The 19,372-nt window shown below is 41.2% G+C and overlaps 2 protein-coding genes across 3 annotated transcripts in view; one reads left to right on the top strand and one right to left on the bottom strand.

Annotated features, from left to right (window-relative positions):
- Positions 1–19,372, bottom strand: part of GKN2 (gastrokine 2) — a 326,208-nt gene that overhangs the window by 50,482 nt on the left and 256,354 nt on the right. The gene's annotated exons all lie outside the window — the stretch shown is intronic.
- Positions 10,463–19,372, top strand: part of ANTXR1 (ANTXR cell adhesion molecule 1) — a 222,548-nt gene continuing 213,638 nt past the window's right edge. Inside the window, exon 1 of the mRNA XM_058683850.1 lies at positions 10,463–11,006. Coding sequence (XP_058539833.1) covers positions 10,855–11,006 — 152 coding nt within the window. The 5' untranslated portion in view covers positions 10,463–10,854. The remainder of the gene's footprint in view (positions 11,007–19,372) is intronic.

Here is a 19,372-nt window from a genome sequence, read left to right as displayed (position 1 = left end):
ATAGGGTTCGATCCCACTACCCTGGGATCATGACCTGAGCCAAAATCAAGAATTGGATGCTCAACCAACTGAGCCACCCAGGTGCCCCATGATCCAAAACTTTTTAACTTTTGAAATCATTCTCCTAATGTTAGGAATTACTTTATATTTTAATTATAATTGGGTGTGGTTTTGTGTGTGTTTACTTATTTATTTACATATATTTACATACATAAAAACAGTAACTTATAAATATTAAAGGCAACACTAAAAATCATGTATAGAGTCATATATACTATGTATACCTATGATATATATATATAAATAGATTGTTTTTATGTTGCTTTTTAAGGTTGTATGTTTCCTTTAACACATACATATATATGTGTGTATGTGTATAGATATGGTTTTTATTGCTTTAATGTTTATAAATTACTCTGTGCTCCATGTTTCAACTTTTCCATTTTTTAAGCCATATTTTATAAATATCTCTGTGTATTGATATCTGATCCATATGATTGTTACTTTTAAAGACAACATGGCATTCCATTGTGCTAATAACTATATAGAATGAAGCAAACTTAGCAGAATCTTTAGCAAAATCTGAAATATCCCATTTTAAAAAATATTTTAAGTTTTTACTCAAAATAATAAAAGCACATAGTTTAAAAACCAAACTGTCTAAAAGCACTATAACAGTGTTGCTGTTTTTTGGTCCCATGAACTCCATGGCTCCCAGGCCCCATCCCCTTTCCACAATTTAGCTAATTCTGGCATTTACACATTGCCATGTTTCCAAATGATATGTACACACTGACCTCTTTTCATTCATAAATCTCAAACATTCTCCACTGACTTTCTATTTTAGAGGTAAGATTTAGCTCACCTGTGTCAATCACATCAAGGTAACTATGGGTTTCTTTTTCCTCTGTGGCAGTATACTTTTAGATCTTTGTTCTCCTATGTGGATTGGCACTATCAGCATCCTGGGAGGTCCCTTTGCTGTCATTCTAAGAATTCTTTGCCTTTGTCTTCACTTGATCTTAGCCAAAAGGCCGAGAAGCGATCTTTGCCTTTGTCTTGAGTTGGTACATTAGTCAGTGTTCTCCAGAGAAATAAAACCAACGAAATATATATAGAGAGAGAATCTATTTTGGTGAGATTTCTTTTAAGGAGTTGTCTCATGCACTTGTGGGGGCTAGAAAATCTGAAATACGCAGAGTAGGCCAGCAGGCTGGAGCCCCAGGGTAGTGTGGAGGCAGAATTTCTTCTTTTTCAGGGAACTTCAATCTTGTCTCTCGAGATCTTTAAATGATTGGATAAGACCTAACCACAATATGAAATGTAATCTGCTTTATTCAAAGTCTATTGGTTTAAATGTTAATTACAGGGGCGCCTGGGTGGCGCAGTCGGTTAAGCGTCGGACTTCAGCCAGGTCACGATCTCGCGGTCCGTGAGTTCGAGCCCCGCGTCGGGCTCTGGGCTGATGGCTCGGAGCCTGGAGCCTGTTTCCGATTCTGTGTCTCCCTCTCTCTCTGCCCCTCCCCCGTTCATGCTCTGTCTCTCTTTGTCCCAAAAATAAATAAAAAACGTTGAAAAAAAAATAAAAAGAAATAATAATAAATGTTAATTACAACTAAAAAATACCTTCACAGCAACATCTAGATTGATGTTTGACCAAACAACTGGGCACCATAGCCTGGCCAAGTTGACAGATAGAATTATCCGTCACAGTTGGGCTCTGTGTTTCCTTGGTATTACATCTTCCCTCTTTGGTTTACTCCTTTATGTTGTTGGAGCTCCTCCAGTACCATCTTGAGAAAGTATATAAATATGTGGCAGGAAAATTTCTTGATATCTTCTGTGTTTGAACATGTCTTATTCTATACTGACATTTTATTGATAGTTGGCTGTGTGTAGAATTCTGGGCTGTAAATCATTTTCTTCAGAAGTTCAAAGGCTCGATTAACTAATGGATTCAGATGTTACTGTTGAGGAGTCCAAGGCTGTTCTGATTCCTGTTCCTCTGTGTGTGACCTCATTTTTCCCTTGAGAGTCCTATGAAACCTTGTATCTGTCCCAAATTTCCTTAAATTTAATAATGAGCTTGAAGTAGATCTATTTTTAGCCCTCGTTCCAGAGACTCAGAGGGTCCTTTCCAAACTCCAAACTCATGTCCTTCATCCAAGAAATTTTCTTTGTGATGATTTCTTCTTTTCTCGCATTTTATAATTCTGTTATTCAGATGCTGGAACTCCTGCCCTTGTCTGTTACTTACTTAGCTTATGTTCTCTTGTCATCTTCATCTCGTCGCTTTTTGTTTGTTTGTTCATTGTTTTTTGGTTTACAGTTTTTGGGGTTTTATTTGTTTTTATTTTTTTATTGTATTTGTTTTGCTCTGTCTTCAAGACTATTTTCCATTTTTTCTGTTGATTTTTTTCTTCGATTTTACAATTGTGCTTTAATTAGTAAGAGTTTTCTCTCTCTCTCTCTCTCTCTCTCTCTCTCTCTCTCAATGCTCCTTTTTTCCTGGCATCATTTCTACCTAGCTCTTTTCATGAAGGTCACCAAAGAACTCCTCGTTGTTAAATATTTTTTAAAGTTTATTTATTTTTGAGAAAGAGAAAGCACAAGTGGGGGACAGGAAGAGACAGAGGGAGAGAGAGAATCCCAAGCATGCTCTGTGCTGTCAACGCAGAGCCTGATGTGGGGCTCGATCCCACGAACTGTGAGATCATGACCTGAAATCCCAAGTTGGATGCTTAACCAACTGAGCCACCAGGTGCCCCTCCTAGCTGTTAAATCTAATGAATAGTTTTCAGTTTTTATATTCTCATACTCTCTACCCCAACTGAGACTCATGACGATTCCCTTCTAGAAATGTCTTATTTCCCTTCTTGTTTCCTCTCTGTGGAGCTCTGTAAGACTGCTAGTATATTCCCCTGGGCTCTATCCTTGACTCTCATTTCTTATCATTGTCTTCACTAGCCCAGGGTAATATGCAAGCTTCCACTTATACACTCATGGCTTCAGCCTAAGCATCGTCCCTGTGTATAAGAATCACATATATAAGTGTCTTTCGGATTCTAATTTTCCAATTAAATATGAATGACTATCAATTAGGAGTGAAGGAGGGAATATTGAAAACTTTGAGAGTTTGAGAAAACTTTCTCAGAGAGGAAGGAAGTAACCCAACTAAAGATACATAGTAGGACCATCAGTATATAACTGAACTATCGCAGTGATGAAGACTAAAAAATATAGCTATTGCTGCTTGCATTTTATGTTAGGAGAACCTGGTTTAGGGGAAACTATCAAAATGTGGAAAAAGTATTCCAAAAACGCTACTATATATGCATAGAGTTTGCCAGATTTGGATGTTTTTCTTCCTCTTTTTTTCCCCCTCTTTCCCACAGTCTTGGAATTGACCACGTGATTAAGAACAGCATTTTAAGCTGATCTTATTACTAAATTTGTGATGAACTCCCTCCATACTTCAAGTTTATAGTTTCTGTTTTTGAGACACCAAATCATAAACTTTTCTTTTCTACCACTTGATTTCCCCCTGCCTCTGGGCAAATCTGATTTGTAGAGGACAGTATTCTGGGAATGGATTTTATTTCTTCCTTGTTAGCTCTTAGATTTGTAACAATGACATTGGATTTTTCCTCCATTTCAACTCAAAATGATTCTTCTGTGCTTTAGGGGCTTTTAGTCATTTTATGTGTTTATTGACTGACTTTGCTATGTTCTTTGGCTTAAACTCACACTTTAAGTGTCTAAATTTATGACCATGATTAAGACTTCACAGATCAGTCCTCAAACCTTGATGACAAATATGATTGAAAAGAAAACAAACCTGGGTAGTAGCACCATCCATGTCTTGAGCTCTATCTATTTTGAAAGGAGACGTCTCTAGCTTTGGGCATCAGTCCTATCCTAGCAGGTGTAGAGGCCCTCTCACAATGAACGACATAGGACTTCCCCACTGTTACTTTGGCCACAGTAAGGGCAAATGCTTTCATACTTGAGGTTCCAGGATGAGCCTGCTTCTTAGACATCTACCTTGGACACACATTTAATGGAGCCTGAAAACCTATGCCAGAAAACTAACCTAGGTCTGACTACCTGCCAAGCAGTTCCCTAAGGAGTCAATGCTCAGAGGCAAACTCATGAGGTGAATGCATACCTTGTTACTAGTTACAGCTGTACCCCCAAGCCCTTCTGTACCCTGGTGAGCTGTGATGGATTATGAATAGGAACAAGGATCCTGGGGATTCCTTAAGTAGCCCAGGCCTTGCTCTCTTTGCCATGGGCTCCTTCCTGATCACTTTTGGATCTACTTAAGGAAGGAGTATCTCATTACCAGTAGGAAAAAACATTTATCATGTCTTAACTCATTCACATCCTGAGACAATCCAAAGAGTTATGGTTCAACAGTGCATCTCTGAAGATTCCATTATGTCAGACCTAGTTATCCTTGGAATTGGCATGGTAGGGCAGAAGGGACATGTTGAGTTTCCTCTAGAAGAGAGATTAAACACACTGTTGTACCAATACCTTCTTATGCATTTGTATATCCCAAGTAAATTATGCAAAGTCCAAGTTTTATTCATCGTTGTATCTTCATGTAGGCATAGGGCCTGCCCTAGAGTAGTATCCAAAAACAATTTTTTTAATGAATGAATGAGTTAATAAAGAGAAAGAATAAAGATTCTTTTCTATGGATTGTTAGATCTCAAAAAAAAAAAAACAGCATCGGAAAAAGTGTCAATTATTATAACATTAGATCTCAAAAACCAGCATCAAAAAAAAAAAGCACCACTGATTATAACCATTTTCTCAGACATTTCTTTAGAGTTTAGCTATGTAGCATTCTTGGCTAGCAGAAACAGCATTGCTGCCAATAGATTTTTGATAGCTCCAAAGTATTTTTTCTGTTTGTTTTCTGCATGTATCCTAGGAAATCTTCAATTCCCAATAGTTCCTAGATGAGCCCAAATCTTCACTTTTGCATTTCTCAGAGTTGATAATATGAATGTCCATGGTACAGAAACAGCTTTGTTTCATGGGTGGTAGAAAACTCAAACACCCTGAAAGTGGTTCTTCTAAATTATTCTTCCCAACTCTAGAAGAATTTCACATGCTATTTCCCAGAATCTCACAATAACAATAAAAGCCAACATTTATTGTGTGTTTCCTGAGGGCCACACATGACATGCATGATCTCACTGAAACCACGTAACAACCCAATAAGGTAGGTAGTATTTTTAACTTCATTTTGCAGATGGGAAGCTATGTTATGGACACATCACGTAACTTGTTAGTAATGTCACCCTGTTAGTAATTTGCCCCAAATAGGCTGGTGTGCAATTACGATGTTAATTAGTATGCTTTCCTGACCAGTACACAATTTATGGGAATTACCATTAATTCTACAATAAATCTAATCAGAGCTGTGTGTGTGAGGCAAGAGGGAAAAGAAATTGCTCACTGTAAGATTGTGTGTGTCCCTGAAACCCCCATATCTATTTCTGATATTGTACAGATACATGAATCTTGAAAAAGCTTCCACTGGTTATTACAGAGTGAGTAAACTTCTTTGTCTCCATCTTCCCCGTACCCCTTCCAAATATTCTTATCCATACACATATTCACACATGGTGAGAACCACTGGATTCTCTGGCTTGGGCGTTGGACACATTAGCAAAAGTGTCAAAGGAGTTATGGGCTTGACAGGCTTAGGTAGATTTCTTCTGATATATTCCACAGTAAAGTGGTCTGAAGTCTCTGAATAAGACTTTGGTCTTAAATATGCTTAAATATGCCAGGGTTGAGCAGAACTAGGCAAAAAAAAAAAAAAAAAAAAAAAAAAAAAGGGCTTAAATTGGTCTTGTGTTTTGCTTTTTGCTAGCCTTGAGTTGTCTGATATAGTCTTTCATTGGACATTTGTAAACTCTGGGCTTGTCAAGACCCTAGACTATACTGGTCCATTTTATCCCTCCTCTGGGTTCTAGGTTGGATTGGCCTTGTCTCTGATCTAGATGAAATGAACATTTTATTCAGCGAGGTTTTGAGTCCTTATGAGGATCTGCAATGGATTTTTAGGATATGTTGGCATGAGTTATGGATTATTCTCTTGGTTGAGACCTTGTAGGAATGTACCTTCCTACAAGCAAGCTGTGTTTGCTGTGTTAAGCTTTGAACTTTGGCCAGACTCTAGCTAGATTGGGCTAAGAGTAAGTTGGTGATTAAACTTCATGCTGGGCTTAGATGTGACTTAGGATGGATTGTGATGGTCTATAGGTTTAAGTGAGCTGTGTTGTAAACCAGATTAAACAGGATCTGTCTCTGGGCTGACATTGAATAATATATGAAATTAGCTCATTTTTTTTTTTTTTACTCTGAATTGATCAGAGTTGGGTTGAGGCTGTGTTTAATAAGTTCTACTTATGCATTTGGGTGGCTGTTAACAGGATTTCAGGATGTGTATGGAACTGCCCTAAATTGAATCATGGGAGGTACTGGATTAAACTGATTTTCAAGTTAGACTGGGCTGGGTTTTGGGTAGGGTTATTAATGGAATACTGGATTCAATGAGGCTTTGTTTCTGAGCTGAGGTTGTGAATAACCTGGCCTATGCGATGCCATCAAGGTATTTGCTCTAGGTTACGATTTTGCCCTTGGGCTTAGAGTCATTACTAGCACCTTTGCTTTTCCTTTGACCAAAAGGAATTATTTAGCTAATTTAGATTCTTTAGAAACTTTGTTGTTCTGAATGATAAATTCCTTCTAGGAAGGCTGCCTTGGCTTTTTGCAAACAGAAGTCCTATGGAGGACAAGCATGAAGGAAATATCATGACAATGAAAGACTATTTTTACTAACTGGTGTTTTGCCTTAGGAAGTTTTGGGGTGCCACCAAAACCCAAAGACCGGTGGGACCTGCAAGAACTTGGCAAATATTGGACCTACTTGGTTGACCCAAAATATGGTACAGGGTGTCAGATATGTACATATTCTGTTCTTATTGTGGACAAATATTTCTAAGGAAAAAATTTCCCAAGTTTTCTTGGGTAGTGTGTGTTATCTGGAGCATTTTCCAGAACTTGTGTCAAGAACACAGACAAACGATTTAGTGTCCCTGAGACTCTTGAAGGTTTTTTTTTAACTTTTTTAAATGTTTGTTTATTTTTTAGAGAAAGAGAGACACACACACAGAGCATGAGCAGGGGAGGAGCAGAGAGAGAGGAGACACAGAGCTCGGAGATCTCACGAGCTATGAGATCATAACCTGAGCTGAAGTCGGACACCCAACCAACTGAGCCACCCAGGTGCCCCGAGACTCTTGAAGGTTAAGTGGCAATGTTATCAAGACAACAAAATTTGCTTTTTGACAGCTTGGCAAAAGGGGCTTAGTCACATTTTGGAGGTGGGGGGCAAGTATGGGACAGCAAGTCGCTGGAGGCCTGTAAACAGGCAGGTCATTCTTAATTTCTACCTCAAAGAAGGGAACCTGGAATAGTCAATTACAACAGTAGTGCACGACCAAACCCTTAAGATGATCAGTCTTGTAAGGCAAAAACTCTCCAATCTTTTGGAAGGCAGGGAACTTGAAATTCCTGGTATCCCTAAGTATCCTGGGATCCTTCCTTATAGCATTTAAACATTCAAACATTCACAAGTTACCACCTTATCCCACTCTATACTTGAAAGAGAAGTTCCCCTTCCTAATAACCCAGTGCAGTCCAACATCCAAAAGCACTACATCATTGGAATCTCCTTGGTGACACAATGACACGTTTCACATCATTGGGTTTTTCTTGGGGCTTATGTCCTTGACTTACACGACATGCGACACTCTTGACTGCTTCTTCCTCCAGGAAACTTTCCTTTGCCTTAGTTTCCAGGTTACCATTCAAATGCTTCCATGTACATGATTAGTTTGCCCTTGCACTTCTCTAACTCCAGAAACTTTTCTCCATAGCCTCAGCATCACAGTCTATACCATTCTTCCACTGACTTGACTTTGAGGGGCAGAGGAGTTACTTCTAACTCCTTATTTACTACTTCAGATTCCATGTCTCCCCCTCTCTCTACCCCTCCCCTGCTCACGCTCTGTGTCTCTCTGTCTCTCAATAATAAATAAACATTAAAAGAAAATTTAAAAAGTGGGGGGGCACCTAGGTGGCTCAGTTGGTTGAGCAACCAACTTCAGCTCAGGTCACGATCTCACAGTTTGTGAGTTCGAGCCCCACGTCGGGGTCTGTGCTGACAGCTCAGAGCCTGGAGCCTACTTCAGATTCTGTGTCTCCCCCTCTCTCTGCCCTCCCCTGCTCATGCTCTGTGTCTGTCTCTCAATAATAAATAAACGTTAAAAAAAATTTAAACCTTATCTATCTATCTCTGTGGACCTTGGGAAAGTCAGTCAATCTCCTCAGAACACTCCTCCCAGAGCACTGGGATCTTTGCAAGAGATTAGGAACTCAGACCCCCTCAGTCCAATCATAGCATTGAGAGTCCCCTCAAGCAAATGATAACATTTGCATTACGGCATTTGATACTTGGATGTCTCTTAGCTGTGACACTAATCTGGGAAATGCTAGCAGGAAGCCAAAGAAGATTCTCCTTCCTAGGTCCTCTTCCACCCCATTTCTCGACATGCTTTAATTATAAGGCTGCTATACCCCAACAACCAAAGGAAAATGTTGCCAGTTCAAAGAAGCTGATGTCTCCCCCTGCAGACTTGTTGAGCCATCATATTGCTAGTATACCAGGAGCTTCATTCACCCCTGTTATTGACTCTGGATATCTTTATTCTACTTTAAAGATATGGAGGAGCAAGAGTTGTGCAGTTTAGAGTATTTTAATCTTCTGCCAATTATTTTTTCCTGAGAGCAGTGATTCCCAAAGTGTAGGTGTCAATAGGTGTTATTTGAAAAGAACAGTTTCAGGATTGAGCAAGTCTAGGAAATACAGTTAAAGTTAAAAAAAAAAACTATCAAAGCTTTAATGTATAGGTATTTACTAGCTATCTATTATTGCATAACAAATTAACCCCCAAATTAGAGGCTTAAAACACCAATAAACCATAATTATCTCAAAATTTCTGTGGGTCAGGGCTCTGAGATTGGCTTAGTTGGGTGGTTGTGACTTGGGGTCTGTCATAAGACTGCTGTCAAGATGCTGACCAGGGCTGCAGTCATCTCTCAGCCTGACTAGGGCCGGAGGGTCCACTTTCAAGATGAGTCACTCACATGGTTGGCAAATTGTTGCTGGCTATCAGCAGGGCATCTCGGCTTCTTGCCACATGGATGCCTCCATACAGCTGCTTGAGTGACCTTTTGACATGGCCACGGGCTCCTCAGAGCAAGTTATCCAAGAGAGCTAGAAGGAAACCACAATATCTTCTATGACGTAGCCTCAGAAGTCACACGTCATTTCTGCAATACCTTATCAACTACACACAAGTCAGTCTTATTCAGTGCGAGGAGGGGAGGGTGTGTTTGAATACCAGGGAAGGAAGGACATTGAGGATCATTTCGGAGGCAGGGTAGTGCAATGCTTTATGAATCCCCGAAACTTATCTGACAACAAAATTATTGTTTAATGAAGCATTCCGAGACACTAGGATTCCATGGTACACTGGTGGGGGGAAACCACCATGGATGGTAAGTGTCTTAGAGGATTACAAATGGAGGGGAGAAATCATGCTGGAAAATGGAGTGTAAGTGTGCACTGAGGACTCTCCAGGGGGCATCTATGAAGCTAAAACTGAGTTCCTGCCTTGATCAGCTCTTCCCTGCCAGTCCCAAACTATTCGGAAGGTCTATACTCTTGTGAGCTGTTTACTCTCTCTGCCCTAATAGGGTGAAAAAGTCAAAGTTCACAGGCTGAAAAGAAGAACTTCTCACAGACTCTCTAAAATCTGGAGATGGAGACAATCTAGAATGCCCGGCTGTTCCACGCCGGGAGCAGCCTTTTCTTTGGGACTGTTTATGCTATTCCCAGCCACGTCACTGGACCCCAACAGTCTCTTTTATGATCTGCACTAATAGTGCAGTAAGGTCACTGGAATGAATCAGATCACAAAGGCACCGTTCATCTCTACTTCATTTGCACAATGGCTCCTTTGCAAAGGTCCCAGCCCCAGGGTCGGAGCCAAGGTGCTTGGAGGAAGTAATTTCTCATCAAATGTTTACAGTGACCTTATCAACAGACGCAGCGTAGGAAAGCAGAGGACTGGGATAAAAAGGCTAGAGAGTGAGCAAGAAGTAGGAGTGGGGAAGAAATAACGGAGAATGAAAGGGAAGGTGCATGAGAAGAAGGAAAGAATGAGAAAACACGCACAACCACACTCACGCGAATGCCAAAGGGCGCTTTCGCCATCTTCGGCCACAAGGTGGCACCCTTTGAACTTTCTTTCCGCCCCCCAAAAAAGGAGAAAGGGAGGAGAGAGGGGGGCAAGAGGAGGGAGAAAAGGCAAGGCAGTCTCCCAACCAAGAACAATCTGAAAACCCACCCCATAATATTTAAAAGCTGGGACAAAGAAGCGTCAGGACGAAGCTGCTTCCATTGCAAAACGTCAGCGCAGCCTCCCGAGCGGTCCGCCGCCAGAGTCTGGAGCAGCCCCTTTAAAAAAGCGGAGTACAGTATTGGGATTTTTGAAAACTGAAACCTAGAAACAGAATCGAAGCGGAAACCAGAAGGAAAGCCTTGAACTCCTCCAGACAATTGCTTCCGGGGAGTTCCAGGAGCGCCAGGGGGAATAAAGGGCCCGCGAGCAGGGCCCCTCGGATGGCGCGTCTCTGAGGGTCCAGACGAATTCGAGGCGCGTGGGAAGCAGAGGTCCCTACCCTCTCCCTGGGCTGCAGGTCATGGCCACCGTGGAGCAGAAAGCCCTCGGCATTGGCTTCAAGTGTCTCTCCTTGGCCACTTTTGTGCTCATCTGCGCCGGGCAAGGGGGACGCAGGGAGGAAGGGGGTCCAGCCTGCTACGGGGGATTTGACCTGTACTTCATTTTGGACAAGTAAGTGCCATGAGTTGTTGCACCCTGGGCTCGGCTGATGATGCTCGCTGCCGGGCTGGGCTTGTTGGCAGCGAGGCTTTGAGACAGGCACGCGTCTCCAGGGACCCAGAGGGACCGCGGGGGTGGCCGAGGCCCCGCGCTGCGCCTCTGTCGGGGAGCGCGCTTCCCCATCCTTCTTCGCTGCAGCGGGAGCCCGCAGGGGCGTCGCTGCTGGTTCGAGGGGAAAACCTACTTTCCGCCTAGCTTTCTGTGAATGAGGAGCCTGCAAAGGAGTGTGAGGATGTGTTGACCTAATACGTTTCTGTGAATCCTTTCCCTTTGCTTTAGAAACCTGGTGAGAAGGGCGTGCTTTGGAGAGGCAGAACTTCCAGGCAAGGCTGGAGTGGGCTTTTGAAAGTCAGTCCTGTCTTTGAAAACAAACAAACGACAACAAGAAAAACCCCACATTCTGTCCTGCATAATGCATTGCCTTTGTTCCTAATAATACAGTGCACGCTGACTGGGCAATTAGTGAAAATATAAGGCGGATTTCTCAACTTAGACACTATTGGGTTTTAGGCTGGGGAATTCTTTGTTGGGCACCCTTGGCCTCTCCCAGTAACCCAGTACTTCCCCGCTCCATGCTCCCTCTCTTCTGCCCCCTTTCCCCCCTGTCCCGCATTGGTAACAACCAAAATTGTTGCCAAACATTGCCAAAAGTCCCCTGTGGGTAAATTCCCACCTGCCCTGCCTTGGCTTGGGACCTCGGATACAGACTGAGTCAAGTTCTTGGTAATTCCACTGGTGGGCTACCTGGGAGGTGCAGGAGCCCTGGTTTCCTTAACAAAAAGGATGAGAGTTAGACTTCAGGTCTGCTCAAGGGAGAGCTGAACTCTCACCAATTAAACATTTCCCAAATCCCCTTAGATTTGCCAAGCCCACAGTCATTCCAGGAAGCTTTATGCTATCTACTAAAATCCAGCTTCAACAATAAAAAGCCCCTCAGAGAAGATCCATGCTCATTAAAGCTATGTGAGCTCTCCGGTGCCAGGAGAGGCGCTTGCTGTTAACAGTGGTGGGGAGATGAATTTCACAGACTGGAAAGTATTTGGGAGTTGGAAAAAGAGTCCCGCAAAATAAGCTGGCCAGCTAGACACCAAATGTGCTTTGCAGTTGCCCCTGGAGTTTGATTTTTCCGTAAGGGCTGTTTTGAACTCCAGATTCTTTGGATGAAAAATGAAATCTCTTTCTTAGAGATTTATGAGAAGGTGGATACTGAGAATATACTCTAATACTAAGAAATGGAATTTCTTTTGTTACTTCTAGTGGCTGGGGGCAGAAGCTCACAAATTCAGAGACTGTCTGAAAGCAGTCAGAGGTGCCCATCATGGTGCTTCCCCCCCACCCCAAAAAGGCAGTTCAGAAGGACAAACAGGAAGACTTGAAAAAATGGACAGAACCACCATGCCCCTGAATGGATTGACTCCACACGGGAGAGATAATCAGTTCTCCCCCAAATTAATTTGAAGTGAATTAAACATTTAAATCAAAGTTCTGTAGGAATTTATTTTGGTGGTGAGAGGAATTTAATAAAATGACTCCGAGTTTATCTTGGAGAACAAAAAAACTGGTGAAAAAGAGGTAAAACATTTTTAGAGAAAGATAATGAAGAAGTACTTATACCTCCAAATATTAAAATGTATTACAAGGCAAATGATTACAAACAGGATGGTAAAGGCCAAAGAATAGGTAGACAGAATAGAAAATCTAGAAGGAAATCCAAGAACATGTGAGCATTTAGTGGAAGTTCAAGTCAGTGGGGAATTAATTTGTTACTTTAAAAAATGATTCTTGGACAAATGGTTGGTAACATGGGGGGGGGGGAGGTGACATTTTTGTTTTACACCACAAACCAAAGTAAATTCCAGAAGGACTGAAAATTTAAATGTTTGCAATGAAAGGATGAAACAACCGGAAGAAAATTTAAACAAATATTACTGTAACCTAGGGTTTAGAGCTTTTAAAACAGGAAGACAGAAACAACAAAGAAAACTATGAAAATATTTAAGTATGTTCAAATTTTCCATTTCTATAAGCGAAAATATGTCAGAAATAAAAGATAATAAGAAGCTACAAAAACTTTGACAGCATAAATTATTGCTTAAAGATTGACCTTAATATATAAAAAGCAGTTTTAAAAAGATGATTCCAGGAGAAAATAGGCTTCGTACATAAATAATTCACCAAAAAACATATGAAAATCAGTAAATAAACAAAAAATTTCAACGTCACTAGTAATCAAAGAAGTGAAAAAAGCAAACAAGATGTAATTTTTATTAAGTTAGTGGAGATTTTTTTTAAATTACAATATTCAATATCGGCCAACTTGTGGGAGGAAAGCACTGTCATATCTTACTAAGGAAAATACAAATTTGCAGGGTCTTTCTAGACTGGTGATGTCCAATAGAACTCTCTGTGATGATGGAAGTGTTCTATACCTGCTCTGGCCAGTATGGTGTCTACTAGCCATATGTAGCTATTGAGCCCTTGAAATGTGGCTAGTGTGAACAAGGAAGTGAACTTCTTATTTTATTTATTTTTAATCAATTTAAGTTTAAATAGCATGTGGCCACTGTATTGGATAGTGCAGGCAAAGAGGTAATTTGGCAACATGTATCAAATGCTTTTTTAAAAAATGGGGTTCTACTTTTCCATCTAACAATTCTGTGTCCTAAAGGAAAAGTCAAATATACTCTCCAGCAAGTGACTAGATGTATGTTCATGGCAGTGCTGTTTATAATAATAAAGCTGAAAATTACCTAAATGTCTAACAACAGTGGATTTATTAAGTTAGGCATGATATTAGCAAAGCATTGAATATGCAGACTGTGCATGCTTGTAAGATATTTTAGGAGAAGTATCTAATGCTCATGATGTACTCTTAGGTGAATATTATATTATTATGTACTCTTAGGTGTATTAATGTACCAATATTATGTACATTAAGATTCTATCTTTGTAAAAAAAAAAAAAAAGGTAAACACACACATGTGTATTTCTTGATTTACCTAATATGTAAGAGTATTCCTGTCTGGAGGATAAGATTTTTAAATTCTTTTCTTGTGTTTTTCTGAACTCTCAAAATTTTCTACAATGGGCATATGTTACTTCTGTATCCAACAAAAATAAGTTACTTTGACTTAAAAAAAATATTTCAAGTGTGAGGAGGTCTCTAACCAGCGTGCTGAGCCCCAAGCATATGATAATTATAGAGGCTGCTGCTTCTTTTGTATTTAAACCTGGAGAAAATTTCTAAATGCATCATAGGATGCTCTGCAGTGCATTGGGGACCCAGAAATGCTCTATGAAAAAAATGATGGGGGCCCCTTTGGAGGCACCTGCCTTTATATTGAGGTGGACTCCTCTGACTTCTTTTAGTTGTCCAGTGGCTTGAAAAGAGAGGGTATTTTTGTGCTGAATGAAAAAATTGCTAGCACTTGATGGTGTGCACACTTCAGCTTGTGCTCTTGACCCAGGCCAATCGATACGATTGTTGAACATAGGTGGGGGATGAGCCCAAAGGCAGTGATTGCAGGAGGCCCCTGGTGGTCTCTAAGACATGGTCTTCTGTCCTAGAAAGAACAGTGCTGTCCAGCACCCAACCACAGCAGAGCGGAAGGGAAAAGAATGCTGACTCACTTTTTCCTTGGGCATCTGAGATACTTTGGCTGGCTAGACACTGTCTACAGGCTGAAACTAAGGAATCCCAGGGCACTGAATTCACCTTTCTTCTCCCCACCCCTCGACTCCCTTTTCCCTGGTGAGTGGTCCTCTTTTTTTCCATGACATTAAAACTCAGCCCATTCCACCTTTAAGCAGGATGCATCTCTGGCCTGGAGAGAACCCAGATTATACATTTAATGGAACGTCGTGTTTTCCCAACCAGGAGCAAGACTTCATAATGATAACCTAGACTACCACAGTAACACAATAGGGCATTATTAGCGGCTTTGGCGATGGGGCTGGTGGACTGGGCTTCACAAGGCTTTATACTGATGGAATTTCATCTTCATTTAAACATGCTTTTCTGGTTACAGTCAGGAAAAGTAGATTGCTGGGAATTCAATCAGGGATTTGAGGAGTCAGATTTGGAAGGCTTTATGCAGACAAAAACAAGGAGAAGCTAGCTTCCTTTCACTTTTCCAGGGGTCCTCTAAGATTCATGCATCCTGTTGAGTGGTCCATGGACATAAATGTACCTTTCCTCTCTCCCAGGACTCCCCTGCTATGATACTATACATTTATGTATCATACATGGGTCAGTTTTATAGGGAATGGTTAGTTACTTAAATGGAAAAAGTGGATTTTCCATCATGAGTCTTGGGAAAGTGCTGGCTATATTCATGAGTGCCCTAAAGACTTCAAATAGGGGCAACTGGGTGGCTCAATCTGTTAAACATCTGACCAGCTCAGGTCACGATCTCACAGTTCGTGAGTTTGACCCCCATGTCGGGCTCTGTGCTGTCAGCTCAGAGCCTGGGTCCTGCTTCTGATTCTATGTCTCTCTCTCTCTGCCCCTCCCCCCACACATGCACTCTGTCTCTCTCTCTCTCTCTCTCTCTCTCTCTCACTGTCTCTCAAAAAAAAAAACCCACATTTTTTTAAATAAAAAAAAGGACTTCAAATATAGGATGATGTCGATAGCAGGAGGCGTGGAGGAGACAGGGGGCTGGAGGGGACAGTAAGCACCAAATAACTTTATTGATAGGACTTTCCAAAACCACAGCCAATAATATATCCTTACATTTGTAAAGGCTCTCCACAGGCTCAGCATGTCTTCTTTTACCACTAGAGCCCTCTGCTATTTCCTTCCTGTTTGGTAGGAAAGAATTTTCTCTTTCTCTTCTCCCCATACAAGGAGACCCCATTGCCGCTCACCCAGAGTTCTACCCTCAGCACCACAACTGGATGATCCCATAGTGGTGATGATCTGTAGGACCATTACCATGTGTTATACTCCAGGGACTTGGCCGTTAAATAGATTCTTGTAGCATTAGACTGGGAACTTCACCACCGGGTATGGTATCGTTTTCCTGAGAAAATACTTCTGGGTTCCCAACTACCAACTTACAAAAGAAATCTTTAGAGTCAAAACTGAAGTCTCCTGATACTTACACATTCTCACAAGTGCCCCAAAGACAACTTTTCTTGGTAGCTAAGGCAAGCACTAGTGTCCTTAGTTTACTGATGAGCAAACCGTTAAACCTTTGTTCAACCCACTGGATTAAGTGACCTGCCCGAGGACCTAGGATTAGCTCATGACAGAGCTGGGCTGATGTCTGATCCTGACTCCGAGCCCCGCTTTCTCCACTCATCGCTGCCCTGTGTACTTGGGTTATAATGAGAAGCACATGGCAGTCCAACTAGAGGAACTGGGTGGGTTCCAGGAATGAAAAATCCCTGCATCAGAGTTTCAGTAAATGATGGTACATAAGGCAACCAACATTACTTAATTGAGGAACTACTGCTTTGCTAAATCAGCTATAGTTGATTGAAAGTTTCAAGGACTCCAGCCCCCTGCAGCCCACAGAGATGAGAGCTGATGGATAGGACTCTAAGGTGCATTCAGGATATCTGATTAGGATGCAGTTAACGGTCCAATAAATTGTTAATTTGTTCAGATTGAATCTGATGGAAAAAGGAAATTCAACTCTTGTAGACGTGTTGAATGTTTTCAGATGTAGCTTGTTTTCAGGAATACCTTGAAAGAGGGCTTTGAGTAATAAAAATGCAAAATTAGCTCTGAATAAGGAAAACAAAAAGTCCATTATAAGATATCTTGAAAATGCTACAATAATAGTTATGAGAGGCCTCATTTAAAGAAAAAAAAAATTTCCTCAGGGGCCAGGAATCAATCAATCTCTCCCTTTCTCTTCTCTTTCTTCCCTTCCTTTTTCTCCTTTTTTCCCTCCTTCCTCCTCCCTCCTCCCTCCCTCCCTTTCTTTCTTTCTTTCTTTCTTTCTTTCTTTCTTTCTTTCTTTCCTTTTCGTATTGAAATGGACTTTATGGTTGGTTTTAAATGTTTCTCCAGTTAGGCTCCAGGTTTGAAAAGGGCGTATTAGACTAGTTAATAGTTGGTAGAGCTGCCTACAAATTGGAGATTGGCATATGGGTCAAAAATAAAAATAAGGCATAGGTGTTTTGTTTTGTATTTCTGTCTGGATTAGCCAAGTAATTGCTTCTAGTTTCCTTAGCTATGGAGACCTGGTAAAACCCAGTGTCAAGTTGAGAATAGAATCCAAGAGTGTTGGAGGAAGGCGCCTGTCCTAAGATAACCTGTAATCATCTTCAAGTGCTAAAGGACTCCCAGAGGTCCAGAAACAAACTCTGGCATCCCTTAGCAAGGTTTGGCTGTCACATAAATGCAAATGGGATTTTCTCTCTGCTAATTTGGAATGTATGTCTATTTTTGATTTGTGGCCAAGAGACTGGATTTTGCCTTTCCCAGCGATCACTCAGCAACAAAAGACAAAATAAGTATTTGGACATCTCCTGACATGTTTCCCAGACATGCCAGTTTCATACTGAAAAAAGTAATCAGGTTTCTTCATTTTGGCTGATTCTTTCATTCATTTGGCATAAATACTTTCTCAGTTCCAATCACAAGTGTGTACTCAATTAAAGATATAGGTAACACAGTGTCTATTGCAAGCATGTCCCGTTCTGGGAGCTGCAAGGAATGGAAAAGAAGCAGGAAGCAGTTCCAGACTATTTGCTTTTTAGGCAGAAGGATATTAGAAGGATTCTAGGCAGCCAAAGCTAAAGGCTCCTGAGGATTTGGGGCAGGGGGCAAGTAAAGTCAATTTTAGATCAACAATAAAAAAAATAGTAAGTAACATTTACTGAGCCCTTGCTACCTGCCAGACACTGTGGTAAGTGCTTTTCTTGTATTACTCCATTTAGCTTTTACAACCACGTAAGGTTAGTACAGTCATGATCACCATTTGACACATGAGAAAATTGAGGTTTAGAAAGGTTAGCCAAGGTCACTCTAAGTGGTGAAACTCAGCCTCAAACCCAAGCCACTCTGACTCACGATCTACGCACAAAGCTGAAAAAAATCTAAACATGCAAATGAACGTTGAATCAATCAGGATAGGTTAAGTTATGCTGTAATAACAAACAATTCCCAAAATCTCAGTGACTGAAAGCAACAAAGGTATAAACTTTTGTTTATAATCTCTGCCTACTCCACATGTTGGATGGGAGTCAGCAAGGGCTCTCTGCTCAGGGTAGTTGTTCTGGGAGCCAAGCTGGTGGAGACGTCATCTTAACACCAGCTTCCACCATGACAGCTACAAGAGAAGAAAATGCTGGAGGGTCTCTCACTGGCAATGAAATGCTCCAGCAGAAACTGATACACATCCTTCCACTCACAACACATTGGTCAGAACTAGCTACTTGGCCTCAGCCTATGGAAAGAGGGTGAAAAAGGTCATCTTCCCATGTCTAAAAGGAGAGGAAAGCCAGATATGGGTGGGCATTAAAAGCCTCTACTGCAAACCTATAATTATACACGGGTTTGTCCTGAGTAAGCAAGAAAGGAGTAGTCACTGAGAGAGGGCAGAGATACATAAGACAGATGGGAAACGGTTGGTTTTGAGCTAGATCTTGTATTTATTCATGAACCTGGGATTCCTGTCAGACATGATAGTTCAATCTGCCCATGAGGCAGTGATGGCTCCTGCTCTTTTCCCCCCTTCCCCATTCTTCCCACATCTTAGTGGGTAAGGAGTTAAATTAGATTAAATGGAAAGCAGAAATGGAGATTAGACAAGCTTTCCTGCCACCTTTGTATTACATGAACATCTGAAAACTAAGAATCTCTTTTTCCATAGTTTATAGGATATGAGGGAACTTGGGAGGCTGGCAAGGGAGAGCAGCCCCCGGACACTGCAGCAGCTGAGCCCAGAGGATGCCCATGTATTGAATAAACTTATCCAAAGCTTAAATCAAACACCAAATGTGTTTCTCAGTGAGGGTGCTGTTGACAATGTTAGTAGGACATTTTTTCAATGTGGGGATCTGTAGGATGCTTAACATTACTGATCCTTGCTTTGTAAATGCCAGTAGCCATATTGATCATTGTGATAACCAATAAATAAATGCTCCTATATTTATTTCTGAATGTCTTCTTATGAGATAGTACTGCCCAGGTCGAGAACCCCTGACTGAAAGACGGTCAGGTAGAGCAAGGCATGGCAATGATGTTGATTCCTAGCATCCCTGGACTGCAGCTGAGCAGGACGAGCATTTTGTCTGGAAGAAATGGGAAGGTTTCATTGATAAGGACAAGTGGAAATTGTAGACCTTGGAAATGAATGTCT

Source organism: Neofelis nebulosa, chromosome 9, assembly GCF_028018385.1.
Source record: "Neofelis nebulosa isolate mNeoNeb1 chromosome 9, mNeoNeb1.pri, whole genome shotgun sequence".
Lineage (NCBI taxonomy): Eukaryota > Metazoa > Chordata > Mammalia > Carnivora > Felidae > Neofelis > Neofelis nebulosa.
This window is presented reverse-complemented; position numbering and strand designations above follow the sequence as displayed.